This window comes from Vitis riparia, chromosome 11 (assembly GCF_004353265.1).
Source record: "Vitis riparia cultivar Riparia Gloire de Montpellier isolate 1030 chromosome 11, EGFV_Vit.rip_1.0, whole genome shotgun sequence".
Taxonomy (NCBI): domain Eukaryota; kingdom Viridiplantae; phylum Streptophyta; class Magnoliopsida; order Vitales; family Vitaceae; genus Vitis; species Vitis riparia.
This window is the reverse complement of record NC_048441.1, coordinates 17,464,389-17,480,547: the sequence shown is the minus strand read 5'-3', so window position 1 is coordinate 17,480,547 and position 16,159 is coordinate 17,464,389. Positions and strand designations below refer to the sequence as shown.

Sequence of the window (16,159 nt, the reverse complement as noted above, 5' to 3'; positions counted from 1 at the left end):
AAAAGGAGGAAATGTTTGATAACGATAATGTTACGCACGTGCCTTTTACAGGGAATGAATTGAGGAATCAATGGTGTAATGTGGAGGATATCCACCAGTCTTCATATGTGGACTGGATTTTTTTTTGGATCATTTTCTTCCTACACAGTTGCAGATTTTTTTTTAAAAAAAAATTTCCTTATAATTTCATGTTAGCCTATGATGTTAGAAATAAAGATGACAACAATTTATGTCACGCAAGAAAGTAACATTGTGATTAAACAAGACAACATTGAAAGGGTGTCTAAGAAAATGATTTGACGCCTATGATTTCAAACATTTTCTCAAAAAGGAATTTGTGTGATTAGGGAAGGATAATATTGAATGGGTGGAAATTATGTTACAAGAAAATGATTTCAGATCTAAGCAAAAGGGAGAAATTAATAAGATCGTGCAATATCTCTTTAAAACTGGAAATGTCGATTACAACTAAGAACATTATAGCATAACTAAATACTCAAACATTACACCTAAGAACATCGTAACATAATTAAATAAAAGGGAGAAATTGGATAGGGATAATGATGAGATTTGGCATCGTAAAGTTCAATATATCCTTGAAGAGCAAGAAGCTCTTAAAACGCTAAATCATGTATTGCAAGAACTTGAACAAGGGAAACTTTACTCAACATAAAAGGGATCAAGAGACCTATGTGATTTGGAAGAGAAAGAATTATCTAGCTCGCATTACATTGCTAAGTCGTATGGAAGATGACCCTTTGATTGAGTATGAAGTATACAAGACTACTCAAGAAATGTGAAAAGTTGTTAAACAAAAGTATGGTGGTCTTTTTGCTACGAAGTTAAGATAGCTTGTAATGAAATTTGGAAATTATAAGATAAGACCGAACCATAATATGAACCAATATTTTAAGGAGATGAAAAGAATGATAAGAGAGCTTAAGATATCAGAGCATGTCCTCATTAGTAAGTAATAAGTTGAGGCTATCATTAGATTTCTACCAAGGAGTTGAGAACACATAGTAGTGAACATGACGCATAATGAGAGCATCAAGACTTTAGATGATATAGTTTACCATTTTGATTTAGAAGTCGAGTGACTAGCAATTGTTAGGCCTAATGAACAAGCTTATGTAATTGAATCTAATTCGTGCAAAGCTTCAAGCTTTAAGTGTAATAGAAAATTCTTTAAAAAGAGTAAGAAATTTGAGTCTAATGATAATTTAAAGAAAGTGAAGTCTAGGGCATGCAAGAAGTTTTAGTGTATAAAGAGGGATAAGAGAAAGTTAAAATGTTACAATTGTGGCAACAAGAGTCACTTTGGTCATAAAGTGCACTAAACCAAAGTAGATATGATCTTGTTCAACAATCTCATGTGCTTCCATTTCTAGTTGTATAATGTTAATTGAATTTATTTGTATTACATGTATTTCAATATGATAAACGAGGAAAGTAAGTGATTAATCTTTGCATTCTCACTACATAATATCCTTAGGGCATATTGCAATTATAATAGCCCGTTAAAGTACTCTTTTGTACTTTTGGCTATGTTTTGAAGTGACAAATTAATGTTGCTATTTTGATATGTTTCCAATATAAATAAAGTAATTTATCTTTATGAAATATATTAGACAAACAATTAATTTGAATTTAAAAGATATGAGCTCAAAATGCAGATTTTTTTAGGTTACATTGACAAAGATGTGTTCACGTATTGCTTTTATAACTAATATAATTATGAATACACTTATAATATTATAAAGTATTCAACTTTGAAGGATTAAGTGTATACATTAAAATCTAACTAAATAAGTCTTGAGTACAATGATACATAATTATTATTATTCACTCATAATTTTTAGGGTTAAGTTACTATATATCCTTGATAGGTACATAAAATTATAACTTTCAAATTGTCACTGTGCTCACATGGTTGCATGATTCATTTCCCTATATGAATTACCTTCAAAAGAGAAATAAGATGAACTTGGATATTATTGATCCGGTTATTTTAGATCATCTTGTACAAGTAGGAGATATTGGACATGGGTTTGGGTACCTAATTGGATTAATCTGACTTGACTTAATACTTTTAAAAATGTAGGGTATAGTTTCTAGGAGGGTTTTTTTTTTTTTTTTTTTTTAACTACATAAAGAACTGCTATATATATATATATATATATATATAAAAGAAGTGTATACTTCTTTTTAACAAAAACAAAAGGCCGGGGGTTTTCTCCTTAAGATCCTCTCTTAAAGTTTTTCTTTTATGAAAACAAAAGTTAAAGGTCTTGTGTTGTGAAATTCGATGGATCTCGCATTCATAGTTTCATTCACAATTTGAGTTAAAAAACTTGTCAATGAAATAATCAAATTTGAATTCTTAGGCATTTCTAAAGATAATATGAAATTCTTCTATATATATATATATGTTTTTTTGTCAACCCATTGGGAATACAAACTTGCTCCAAATTCTGAAAAATAAAACAAATGGTGACCTCTTTGCTCTTATAGGCTACAAGATGTCCTATGCTTAAACGAGAAGGCAATAAACATGGACAAAATCCGAACAACAGAAGAAATGTTTAGTCTTACATTTTGGTTGCCAATGGGAACCCTTTTATAGGTGCTAATATTCAAGGGGCTAGTTGTCTTTACTTATGTTTGTTTTAGTGAAGCTTGCGTTGGGTAAGGGGCACGTATAAATCAATTCAGATTTCTGGATCCAAGGTTCCACTTTTTTTTTTTTTTTAATCCCAAGTTGGGTTGGACTTTAATCAATGCGTATTGTTGCACTTAGAACCCGTTTAATTATGATTTTAGTCTAAAAAATATTTTTAAAAAAATATTAAATGTTTGACAAAATTTAAAAAACTACTTATAATAATAATAATAATAATAATAATAATAAATCATTTATAATTTTATTTTTTTTTTTTAAAATAATTTATAGATGATTTTCCTCAAAACTTCTAAATAATTTTTTTTTTTAGAAATTTTACATTAAGAGAATGAATATTATAGAGTATATACTTGGAGTAATGCAGGGTAAAAGAAAAGAAGTAAAATGCAAATTAAAAGAAATTAATTCTGGGAAAAAAAAAATTCACATATTCAGCAACAACTACAAAATGAAATAATGATGGAAAAAGAATAGATAAATATGAACAAGCAATTGCTGTTTCTGTCTGTACAGTTTCAATCTGTAACTCATAAAAGTTATACATACAACAATTCCTTAAATAAGAGAGACAAAAAAAAAGAAAAAAAAATCCTCTGATCAGTTGTTGGAAAAACCCAAACCAACCGAATGATAAAAAACAACAAGAAGTTGTGACTTTCAAAGACCAAACTCACATATAATCAGCTGAGAGATCAGCTTCACAAACCAATTCAGAGGCCACACTCCCAAATAGGATCAGAAGAAAATTTTGAAGAGATGTGAAGAAGGAGAAAAAAAAATGAGGATGGAGTGAGAAAAAAAAATTGGAAAAATATGCAAATGTCTTCTTTGCTCAAACCAACAGTGATTTACTCCTATGAGCAAGAACTCATTGGTTATCACTGCATCAGAAGTGAAAATCTGCAAAGGGAATTGGATGGTTTGGAGGGAGATTTCAAGAGAAGGAATCTTGTTCATCATGGCAAAGCTCTTTCCTGAGTTTACGTGAGAAAAGGCGGCAAGCATCCATGCTAAGATCAATGGCGGCCGAGAGCGCGATAAATAGAGCAGCATCGGCCATGCAAGTTACATGCTGTACCCCAACTTGAACCACAGGCTTGCTCACCTTTCCTTCGCCTTCCACAGTTGAGCCCATCACAAACCCTCTAAGCGGCAACAATGAACTCAAAGTAGAATCTCTCATTATTCTACTATCAATGCAAAATTGTCCACCCCTTTTGATGTTCATGGTGGATTCAGCAATGGGTATCCCACTAGTTGGGCCGCTATCAGTTACAAGCTCAAACTTGTAACCCAGGCCATCAATTGGTCCTCTCTCACGCCAGGCCTCGAGACGACCCCACGGCTTCCAGCTACTGACGGAGAACCCATGAGGCCGGAGGATGAGCCAGGCGCCAGGGTTTGATCTGGACACACGGTCGGATCCTGGGGAGGGGACAAAGGGAGTGATCATGGAGGCAGATGCAACGGGGGAGCCAGAAAGGTCGTAAATCATGATCATCCACCCTTTTCGCTCCCTCCCGGGCCGTTCTCTCTCGTTGGAAAAGGACCTCATCCATCCTCTATTATTGCCGTTGAAGTCCGACGCGAGGGACCTGATCATACAGAACACCAAGAAGCAAACATCAGCATCGGAACAAAAGAGAGGTCAACAAAAATTCAAACAGCAATATCAAAACCAAAACACAAAATAATAAGTTGCACATGGGAGGATCCAAGGTGGTTGCGCTTTGGCAGGTGGGGAGATTTGGAATTGTCTCTTTTGACCAAACTGGGGTATGCATTATTCAGCAACGAAGAAATAAACCTCCATTATCAGTTTAGGCTCTGAGGTTTAGCTCAAGAAACTTGTTTATTAGGAAGTCATTTGTTAACAGCTCATGATTGGAGGGCATACGGTAATATTCTCATATACAGGGTTCTTCTTTATATTCTTTTCTTCTGTTTACAAAGTTAACAAGGGAGCAGTGACTGGCCCATTTTTTGAAAAAGTAACAAATGCAAACAACATTGGGAGAGAAAAACTAATTGAACCCATCATTGTGTCTAATTTAAAATGGGAATATGACAAGAAAATTCACTATGCTTCGTTTGATTGCTAAGAAAATGGGAGAAAAGGGTAAAATTCCAAAAGTCTTTCTGTTGTTTTTCCTCCTCCTTCTCTCATCAGCCAGAAATCAAAACCGGAAAATTCCAAAAGCCAAGAACATAAGAATTGTACAATAGGCCCATGATCTCGAAGGGAAAAAAATAAGTGGGGGAGACTTACTTGAAGCCCAGGACACAAAATTACTGAGAAATGTTACATAAAAATTCTAAGTTCCATATCATTTAGAATTTCAAAATGCCCAACAGCCAAAGTTCTCAAAACGACTTATTTTCGTATCAAGGTCTAAAATTCAATTCTCTGATCTGTGATTTTTCCTCTTTTCTTTTTCTATTATTTTTATGTTAATTACAAGAGAAGCAACATCAAAATTCAAGTGAATAAGGTGCAGCCAACTTGACATGTGATGTTAGTTTCCCAGCTAAAGAAATAGACAATCCCATGCATCAACCACAGCCTTACAGCGCGGGCGGGGCGCAGGTTAGCACAGCAGACTAAGGAACTACTAAATTACGCAAAATGCCACCAAAACTCACCTGGATCTTGAATTCCGGTCTGCGCTGAACTTGCAGCTGAAAACCGGCTGCCGGATGTTCCCCTGTATCTGGAAAACCACTGGACTACACTCCGGTTCGCCGCCGAACTGGAAGACGAATCTTGGGTCAGGTTCGGACCGGACGACGAGGTGTAAACGGGCGGAGGGCTTGCTAGTTTCGTTCCCAAGCTTCAACCACCCGTTCTGGAACACGTTGGGTCGAGACTCGGCGCCATCCAAGTTGATCATCACGTGGACGCGGCCCAATAGCTTCCCAGAGCTGACACCACAGGTGCGGCCCATGCGGCCAGTATACACTGACACACGCAGCGTCAAGGGCTTGCCGGAGAGCCGCCGCAGCAGGGCGGAGTCGAGGTGGAACCCGGCTGAGGAGATGGTGGAGTCCGGCGATGGGTCGCCGCCTGACGAGCAAAGCGGCAGTAGAGCAGTCTGCGACGGAAAATTCTTTATCCTGAGTTTGCAGAAGCAGGGCGTCGTCGAGGGGTGTACACCGGAGCCCGCCGGCCTGGTCGCCTGCGGCAGTTTCAGAGCCAGTGATTCCACAATGAGCCGCACGAACGGACACGGATCCATACTTCTCTCTAAAACAAATCCCCCCTCAACTCAGAGAATGAGAAAAAATCAAAGCGATCGGAGGTTGTGGAAAAGAGAAGTAGAGAGCTTCGAAAACATCTATCTGTATATCTACCTTCCAAGGAGTGAACGAATGTCGGCTGAATCCAGCATTTTTAACATCACTCGAGCACTCTCTCTCTCTGTGGATTTTGTCTGTTTGTTTTGCGGGATTCTGTTTTCGCGCGAGAAATGCGAGAAGATTGGATTGGGGTGTGGAATGTGTCAGTGGGTAGAGAAAATAGCTAGCGTGGTGGGTATATCTCGTGGGCAAGAGGATGGGACCCAGTACCCAGTGGGTGGGCCAGCAACAGCTGGATAAAGGCTGTCACCACGTTGTCATAGGGAAGCACAGCTGGAGTTGATTGGGGGAGAATTTTTCTCTCAAAATTTTTTTCCGCCGGAAATATCAGGTGTCTCTGACGCCAGCATAGCCGCTTCCTTCTACTTACAGTTTTGGACGGCTGTCTATGACGGCGCCAGCAGTTTTATCCATATTTTATTTCATTCATTATTTTTTTTCCCTACTTTTATAGACGTATTATCGCCTGACATCTGTCACAATTTCTTTTCTTTTTAATCGGTTTTTATATTATTTTCTTAATCACATTAGCAACAATGCTAATGTCAATTCATTTCTTACTTTATCTTATCAACTCAAAAAAGAATGAAATGTGAAAAATAATTTTCACAAAAAATATGATATGAAATGTTTCTTAAAGATCGGACACATCATAATTAAGAAATTTAAAAAAATTAATTGATTTTCAAATAAGATGATGTAATAGCAATCTCTTAATTTCACTATAGTAATGGATTAACTCTTAATCATAAATAATTAAGCCCCCGGGTTTGTGGGAAGTTGGAGGCGTAAAGCGTTCAAGGCCCATGGCATACAAGGCAACCCATTCCCACGAATAATATTAACATCGAAAGCCATGAGCTTTACTCCTTCAAACACCATGCAAAGCATGACATCGCCCCTACGTCCAAGGTATATTCCATCTGCCTAAACCCTTTGAATTATGAACAATGACTTTTGGGGCAAGCTTTGTCAACAAATCTTCTGCTCCACCTCTTTTCTGTCCCTCCATGATAACCCTTATCCGTAAATCATGGAGCTTAATCCTTTCCGGTACTGGTCTGACTTCTCGTGTTACATACACCTTTTCACCCCTCTCTTATCCAAACCAAAATCAAAATGTATTTCACCTCGCAGCAGCTGGGGACCTCATGGATACGTCAAGGCTGCAGCGTGGGGAGCAGAGCATGAAGGCACACAGCATAATGTTTGTTTCATCGCTACGCCACCAAATTCTTCCCACGGCGTTATGACTACTAGCCCCCGTCCCCATACATACAGCTTGTTAACAAATTTATAACAACAATGATAGCTACTTCATCCAATTACTTCTACAACAAACATATGTATCAACCATTCATGTAGTTTTGCAGTGTGGGTTTTCATCATTCAATGGTCGATCACTCCTGGACCATCTCGACAATACATGTGAGTTTGTGGCCAAGTAAATGCGATCGACCGGTGACTTGATCGTAAAGGGTGGCTCATTTTCTAATCATCTTCTTGGGATTGACTCTCAGTCTTATATCGTATGGTATTCATCTTGTTGAGGCTGCACGCATGGAGAACAAATTTAAAAATCTTGCCAGTTTTCAAACGTATTTATTTCTTTTACATGTTGATCAAAGTCAAACGTTTGTTATGGGTTTTTTTCCTTTTTTTTTTCTTTTATTAATGATGCAGGGCAAAATGGTAATATTACAAAATTTTGATTAATGGTCATCTATGTAGTCATTAGTTTTGACCGTAAACTCTTTTTCAAGTCAAAACCCCAAAAATTCCATCCCTTCACCAAAATTTCATCACATCATTAGACCCTAGACCCTTAATCACCGTTTTGTTTTTTTTCTCACTCTTGCGTGATTCTAAAAAAGTACCTTATCAGGGAAGAAAACAAATAAGGCCCAAAATTTATTTTCTCATGCTTACGTTATCATAAAAAAAATATGACATAATTAAAATTAATTAAAATTTTATGTATTTTTAAATTATGTAATCATTATTCAACTCACATATGATTATATGAATATTATCCGTTTTAAACTCAAAAGAATTTTCATGATTTTAAAATGTATTTATAAAATTAAAAGAAATTCATATATATATATATATAATATCGAAAACTTTTTCTCATATTTGACATAAGACATCATAAATATCCTCGTACAAACACAACGTTTTGATCGAATGCAGATCTTTACAGTCATATAGAACTGGAGAAGTAAGAATATAAAATATATCTATATAAATAATTTTTAAATCTATTTTTTTCACTTTTTCTTATTGTGTATTTTTTCTTTCATTCCTTGTATTTTTCACAAACCAAATGCAACCTTATCTTTTGTAAGATTTGATAAGGGAATTTATTATTGAAACATGACATTCAGTACCCAAAATGGACTAATTAATACACTCAAATTTGTTGAGTATTATTGAGGGGCTCCTTAATAAAACAATCCAAATGTATTAATAAATTCTTCCTTGATTTAAAAATGAATTTCTAAGCTTAGAGAGTGTGAATCCAAAACCATACCTAAATATGAACACCCAACAAATTAACACACCTGCAACATCATTGTGATTTTATTTTTCCTTTGAAAAAACAAAAAGAAGTGTCCATTTCAAGCATGAATGAACCCTACACCCAAACCATAGAGCTTCATTGGAACTTTTGGCCCTACATATGTACCATGCCATCAACACTGTTGACCTGAATGGGGAGTTGGCAGATGAGAGACAGCCCAATGGGGTGTCCCTCTTGCTTCAATTTGGCTTTGGTGGTACCTTTAATTATCACCCATTTACTGGCACTGATTCCATCACTAAATAAGAAAGAAATGAATAAAGAATGAAAAGCTATGATCATTGTTTTGGAGCCCCTAAACACGCCATATAATTTATGGGTTAGGTGCAGGAGATTATGGAGATTAGCCATGATTGTGTGTGGTTAGAAAATACCCCTTTAAAATAGTGGTGAAAACTAGCTCTTTTGGCGCTTTGGGTTTGTTTTTCTTCTCATTCTCTAATGTTCTTTAATTTCAAAACAATATATAAAGTATTCATGTTGGATACAGGATTCACAATGTGCTAGACAGCTGTGAGCCTGTAACTGTGAGTGGTCTTTGCTTCTCTGGGCCATACAACCACAGCCCAGGACAGATGGCCCATGGCCCAAGTCCCATCCACCCCAATAACACGTGTAACTGGCACGAAGCCACACGTGGGAGCCAGTGCCACCCAGAAGGGCCAAATCAGCAATCCAAAACTGAAAATGGGTGTTCATTGAAAACTTGCTTCTGGGTCTGCAACTTCTTCTTCTTTGGAGTAATGCACTTTTTGACCACTCATATTCAGATATCATGTGCTATTTTCATTGCCACTTATGTGGAGATTTGTTAAATTTTCAGTTGGGTTTTTTCTTTGTTCTTTTTTCTGAGTTTAAATCATCAGGAATTTGCTTATTGGAACATAGAAGATTAATCTGTGTACTTTGATAATGTATGGGGATTTCATAGTTTTTACATTTTAATTCAAAGGGCTATTACTGGAATTGATGCTTGGAATTTCTATACATGGGGGTGTAGGTAACCTAAGAAATTGGGAACAAGATTTTGGTGAGTTGAGTTGAGTAGGGATGTTCAATAAGGATTGAGTCATGCAAAGCATTGCCACAACCCACATAAGATTTCAGATTCAAAATCTTACTTGGGTTGTTCAAGTGGGTGGTGCTTTTGGCATTTCAAATGCATTTGGCCTAATTAGACAGCTATATTTTGTCATTTGGTATGGGTTAGACTGCTGGATTCTTTGCCAGTAATGAGACATAAGATGAGTAGATTACCTGTCATTGGTTAGTTTCATGAGTTTGTTGTCCACAGGTAGACTAAAAAAAACTTGTCCGGGTATGATTGCAACACACAGCACCAAATGACAACTAGAAAACAAGATGTGAAAAACACAACTTTAGAAAGCCAGGAGGATGAAGATATGGCAATGAAAGAGCAGAGGGGCAGGTCAACATGCTTGGAAGGTTGATGCTTGCTCCTGTGATTTCATAAAGTTGGACTTGAGTTGTTTTCATCCCTTGATTGGCTTGGCAACAGTAAATGCCAGCAGTTGCAGTACCGATAATGGTTTGTTTATGTGATTTGCCCTGATATTTGGTGTTCATATTACAACCCTTCTTGGTGAACAATCATAACTGTTATGTTGAGTTTGGTTGACCATCTCTACCCTTTATTGTTTCTCTTTGTTTCAATTACTGTACTTTGCCTCCACCTCTAAGCAAGGCTTATGGGACCCTCTGTTTGTTGGTCATTACCACATATCAAGTCGGGCTTTATCATCCTGAAGATATTGCGTCATTTTACAAACTAGCATTCCCATGTTTTTAGGTATGACTTTTGGCTCTGGGTGTGAAATCTCATATAGGTAGGAAAAGAAGTTGTTGACGCTATATATGTAGTAGGTTCTGATACTTTTAATTGTGTAGACACGTTTTAAAGTCATAACAACCTACTGGATCCAAAGTAGGAAAATAACGGGTCATTACACTGGGGATTATCAGATTTTCATCCAAACATGACATCAAGTCCATGAAAATTTCAGATTCATTCTTAAGCCTTGTTTTGCCAATTGGAATCCCTCATCTCCTCCCTCGCCATTGCTACTTGAGGCAGTCCTCAAAGGCTTGGAAAATAGCCATGCTTAGCTTACACTATCAAATATGTCATCACTTGTTAACTAAAATTCTTCTGCAACTGATATTGGTTGTGACTAGTTTCACTTGACAAGCATGTTGATCTATTTAACCTTGTAGCAGTCATTAGACAAAATTTCCCCAAGATGAACACTCTATTTGCCTTTATTTTTAGGTGAGGAGGCTGATTACAAACTTCATTTTTCCTTGGAAAATTCTCTTTCAATTTTGGAATTTGTGTCTTCATGATGATGTATGCAGTTGCCAGAATTATCAAAACTGTGGGATCAATTGACTTTTCTGTGGTAATACTGATAATATAGACCAAAAAAATGGAGTACAACTGGAGAAGGGTCCATTTGAAGGAGGAGGTACCACAGATTTCTTGTGGATGATGATGTTTGGTGCCCTGTCTTTGCTGGTGCAAAAGAACTTTTCATTCCAGTTCTGCTCCATGTCCGGTGGTTCCCAGTTATACTTTTTCTTCAAGATACTTAGAAATTATATGGTACAGTGGTGGTCAGGCTGGCTCAAGCTCATGTGAGCTGGAAACTTTTCAAAGTGGATTGATCTAGAGCTCTCTGGAACCAAGAAAGAAAAGAGAAAAAAAAAAAAGGAAGAAGTCGTAGTGTCTTTGTCCTCTTTTCCCCTTCCTCATGTTGACCTTTTCCCTTGGTACTAATCCAATTTTGAAGCTTAGCAAAGCATACGGTTAACTTCAGCTCCACATGCTTTCTCATACGACTGCTGCAGGATCTAATGACTATACCAATATCATCTCCTTTTGTTTTGCCATTATATCTTTACCCCGGATTTTTAGGCATCACCGTCTGAATAGAGATTCTCCATGTGTCTCTTGAGATGCACTGACTTCAGATGTTAATCTTTGGTTCACCTCTGCTGCTTGACCTGTTGGGAATCATTGCAGGACATCTTTATAACTCGGCCATGTTGCATCCACCTTCAGGTGGAAAGGACATACTGCAGACTTCAATATGGGTGTACTCAGCTTAGCTTCACATGAGATGATTTTAGTTATAACATTGATCTTTCAGTTATCAATTTGATAACCCGTAAGGATGTGCTTGCAGGTGGAAAGGACATCCTGCAGATTTCAAAGGGACTCTCTGGGTCCCCTTTTAAGGGGAAGCCTGCTCCACTGTTGGTACATAGTGCAATTGAGAGCGGGGACATACTGGTGGGGTTGGTTTGTTGACCTTTTACCAGCCGCTCTTTTGAAAAATTGGACCTGAAGATTGGACAAATTTTGGTAGTGAAGAACCAGAAATGTTGAAAGAATTATGGTAGTTCTTTGGCATTTTTTCTCAACTGCTACTTTAGATGTTACCAACTATGGTTCAGCAAGTAATGCTGGTAGATGAAGATCTTATCAACCCAAAGGATTACCCGCTCCATTGATCCTCCCTTATAGGGGAGCAATTTCTATTTGTTAGGAATAATATGATGGATTTAAAACGTCTTTATGTGCTTAAAAAGAGCTTGTTATATATATATATTTAGTGTTATAAATTTTTTACTCTATCCAATATGAGATATCACAAAGGATCACGCGTCTTCTTATTTAGATATTGTATTATATTTTTTAAGTTCAATGAACTCACATCTTTCGTTAAGTTAAATAAATAGTCTTACATCGAGGTCAGGGATGAAACGGAATTTCATATTAGGCTCTCGTGACTCTTAATATCATTGCAATGGGTGCTTATCATCTAGAATTTTTTCCCTCTTCAATGTGAGATTTCATAGATAAGATTTCCTCTTAAGAAGGAAGTTTTCTCAAAGGCAAAGCTGTTAGAGCTTTTCTTTGTTATCTCTTCCACTATCCTTAAAGTGAGAAGCAAATGTTTAGAAGATGAAAATAGAAATATGTTGATGGAAGAGTCTACTTGAATAATCTTTGATAGGAAAGCCTTTTTAAAATCATATATAAATTGCATCTTACATATAAAATCTTTTCTTCCTTGGTGTCCATGATACCATTAAAGTTGTTGATGAATTACATAAACATGACATGACATAATTGATAGACATGTCATATGATATAACATAACTCTTATGAACATGACATGATATAATTGATAGACACGATGTGGTAATTGACTGATGAAGCTTCAAAATTGAAGGATACAATTTTCTTATGATAATTATCATGAATCCTATTCGTGCCAAGTATCTGAAAATAAAAATTAATGAAGAAAGCAAAAGAGGTTGGAACCATGGAGGAAAATATCGGGAGGCAGCAACACGACATTTTGAGGAGAAAAATCGGAGGAGAGATATTTTCCGTAAATATCGGCGATATATCGGTTCAGGGAGATATATCGGAGATTTTTTGAAAAAATCGTCTTTGGTGGCAAAATATCGGTGATATATCGTCGATATATCGATGATATATCGGAGATATATCGCTAATTTTTTGGTGATATTTCTCCTCCTTCATGCAACGTGATCTGACTGCCCAGATCACGCCCGTGTTGATTGGACGACCTAGATGTGATTCCAATGGTAATATGGCGATCCAACGGCCAGATTTCTCCCAATTTTTTATCCAACGGCCAAAATTGATTTTCAACAGTAAATTAATGTTCCAACGGCTATTTTGGCCCAAATTTATTCTATAAATAGCCCAAATTTCATCTATTTCATCCATTTTTGCTTTCATTCTTCATTTGCTCTCTCATTACTCCAATTTTTATTAAGGTTGCTCAATTATTTAATCATTTTAAGGTATATTTGTTTTAAATTGTAATTAATTTTGTTTACAATTGTAATTAATTCATGTATTTTCAATTAATTAGTATGTTTGCAATATGGATGATTTAATGCTATTTTTACATTCAATTGTAATTAATTTTTATATTTTTATTGAATTAACTTAGGTTAATTTGATTATTTAATTATAAATTGATATGTTTATTTTAGATGATTATTTGTGATTTATTTTCACATTTAGAATTAAATTAAACTAGTTAACTTAGCTAAATTATTTAATTAATTTAATTAACATGCTAAATTATTTAATTGAAATATGTTTATTTAATGAATTTAATGTGTACAAATTATTGATATTTAATGAAATGAAATATTTTATGTGACTTTATAATGAGAACAATTACAAAATTAACATTTCTTATAGATCGACAAGATATAATTACATCTAATATCGCAAATTATATTATATTATATTATATTATATTATATTATATTATATTATATTATATATATATATATATATATCAAAATTTTCAATAAAACAACTTGAAAATGTCCATTATACCTCTAATTATATTATTATGAGCTTTTCTTTACATTTCTATGAGTTTTTAATAATTTTAAGTCTACCGATATTTTTTTCCAGAATATCTGCCGATATATCTCCGATATATCGGATATATCCGTAAAATCGAAGTACCGATATATCCGTGATTATCGATATTTTCATCCTTGGTTGGAACATCCTTAAATAGATATAGAACAAGACATTTGACACAAATATGTCAATCAAATTATATTAAAAATTAAGATCAATAAAATCATCTTAAATTATGTTGAGACAGAAGTCTAACTATTAAGGTTTTAACTTAAACAGATCCAATTGCTTTAACCTGATGTTTGGGTGGTATAAACAAGGTTGAATAGGTTATTGTGAAACCAAGGTTTGATTAACCTTGATTTTGATAATAACAAAATAAGGTTTGAAACCGATGATTATATTTCAAGTGTGATTAAGCAAAAAGATTTCTAAAGTGACAATTATAGAAACAAAATCAAGCCAAAGAGAAATCAATAAGATGAAGAAGTTCTCAAAGAAAAGTGTTTTTCAATACCTAAGCTTTATAGGATCTCTTTGTAAGGTTATTAGTACACTAAGTTTTTCATACGTTACATTATTAATTTATGCACCAAAATCATTCAAAAGTAATTTTGTTTTAAATTTTTTAAAATTGGATAATTTCATGTTTTCAACTAAAATCTTGTGTCAAATGTTTTCTAAACTTATTAAAAGGTTTTAAGTTAAAAATGATGGTTGTTGAGCCAAAAACGACTCAACCGGTTGAATCGAATGAGGAATCAGTCGACCTGTTCAACTCAACCGATCGAAGTCCGTTCAAAGGGTAATTGAGGTCCAACGGTCACTTGTCAAGCATTAAATGCTAACGGCTACTCAACTAATCGACCCCCAGCTCAACCGGTTAAACCCCTAACGGCTAATTTAGCCGTTTTCATCTCTAAAAATATCTCAATCTTCATTGTTTCAAGAGTTTAACCTTCTTAAACATTTCTTAAATATATTTGAGTCTTTGGAGAGTGTTTTTTAGTGCACCATTATTCTAAAACTTGCACATCTTTAGTGCACCATTCAATTATAGTTTTTCTTGTACATTTGAGCCTAAAGTTTTGTACTGTATTTTGTGATAATATTTCCTATCTTCATTTGTAAATTTGTGAGAAGAAAAATCTAAGTGTGAAGTATCACTTAGGGAGTCTCAAGTGTGGAGTATTACTTGAGGGGTTATTCAAGAGTGGGGTATCTTTTAGAGATTGTAAAAGTTGCTTAGAGCCAAAAGTCCAAGAGGTTTGATTGGAATCATAATCCAATTGTATTGCTTGAAGGTTTTGGTTGGAAGTCTTAAATTAGTAGAACCTCGAGTTTGGGATTGAAAGTAAAGGAAAACGGACGTAAACAGAGTTACACCAAACCACTATAAAAATCTTGCGTTTACATTCTCTTTCCTACTTTCTTACTACTCTCTTACTCTATATGTAATTATTTTTATATTGTTTTATTATATATTTATATATAATTGTCTCTTACATTCACATAATTTAAATTTGTAAAAAGAGATCATCACCTTATTCACCCCTTCTCCCCCTCTTAAGATAATTACTTTAGGATTAAACTTAAATTAAACAAATACTAACTCAAAACTATTAGGATTGAAGGGATAAATCTGGCAACTCATACAAACTTGAATCTATGTATTATTTATTTATTTATTTTTAAAAATATTTTTTTTAGTTTATCAAAATATAATCAACATAAAGAAAGATAAAAATAATAATTTCAACTTTCTTAGTTTTTAAAAATATTAAATTAATAAATTTATTATTTTTATTTAATTATTCAGGATCGAAATTATTATTAATGAAAATGGGGAAAAAAAAAAGGTAAATTGAGGAGAATTTAGAGTCACAAGTGTACAATTTTGCGGGTTATTAATGTAATATCGGCAGTGGGCTGCGTGCCCGAAACGACGTCGCTTTTTTCCCAATTTAAGCTACCTAAGGTCGTAAATTATGAAGAAAAGCGCGGGTAAAATCCAAAAGGAGGAACAGCGTAAACGTATGCATAGATAAAGGCGGACGTGAATGGCAGAAATTGAATCGAGTCGGACGGA

The 16,159-nt window shown here is 35.0% G+C and overlaps 1 protein-coding gene across 1 annotated transcript; it reads right to left on the bottom strand.

The window, feature by feature from the left end:
* Positions 1-3,132: 3,132 nt before the first annotated feature.
* On the bottom strand, positions 3,133-6,174 carry LOC117924464. The gene is made up of 2 exons (XM_034843071.1): positions 5,327-6,174; positions 3,133-4,278 (listed from the first exon to the last, which is right to left on the bottom strand). The coding sequence occupies exons 1-2, from the start codon at positions 5,917-5,919 to the stop codon at positions 3,618-3,620; spliced, it is 1,254 nt and encodes a 417-aa protein (XP_034698962.1). The 5' UTR covers positions 5,920-6,174; the 3' UTR covers positions 3,133-3,617.
* Positions 6,175-16,159: the final 9,985 nt, after the last annotated feature.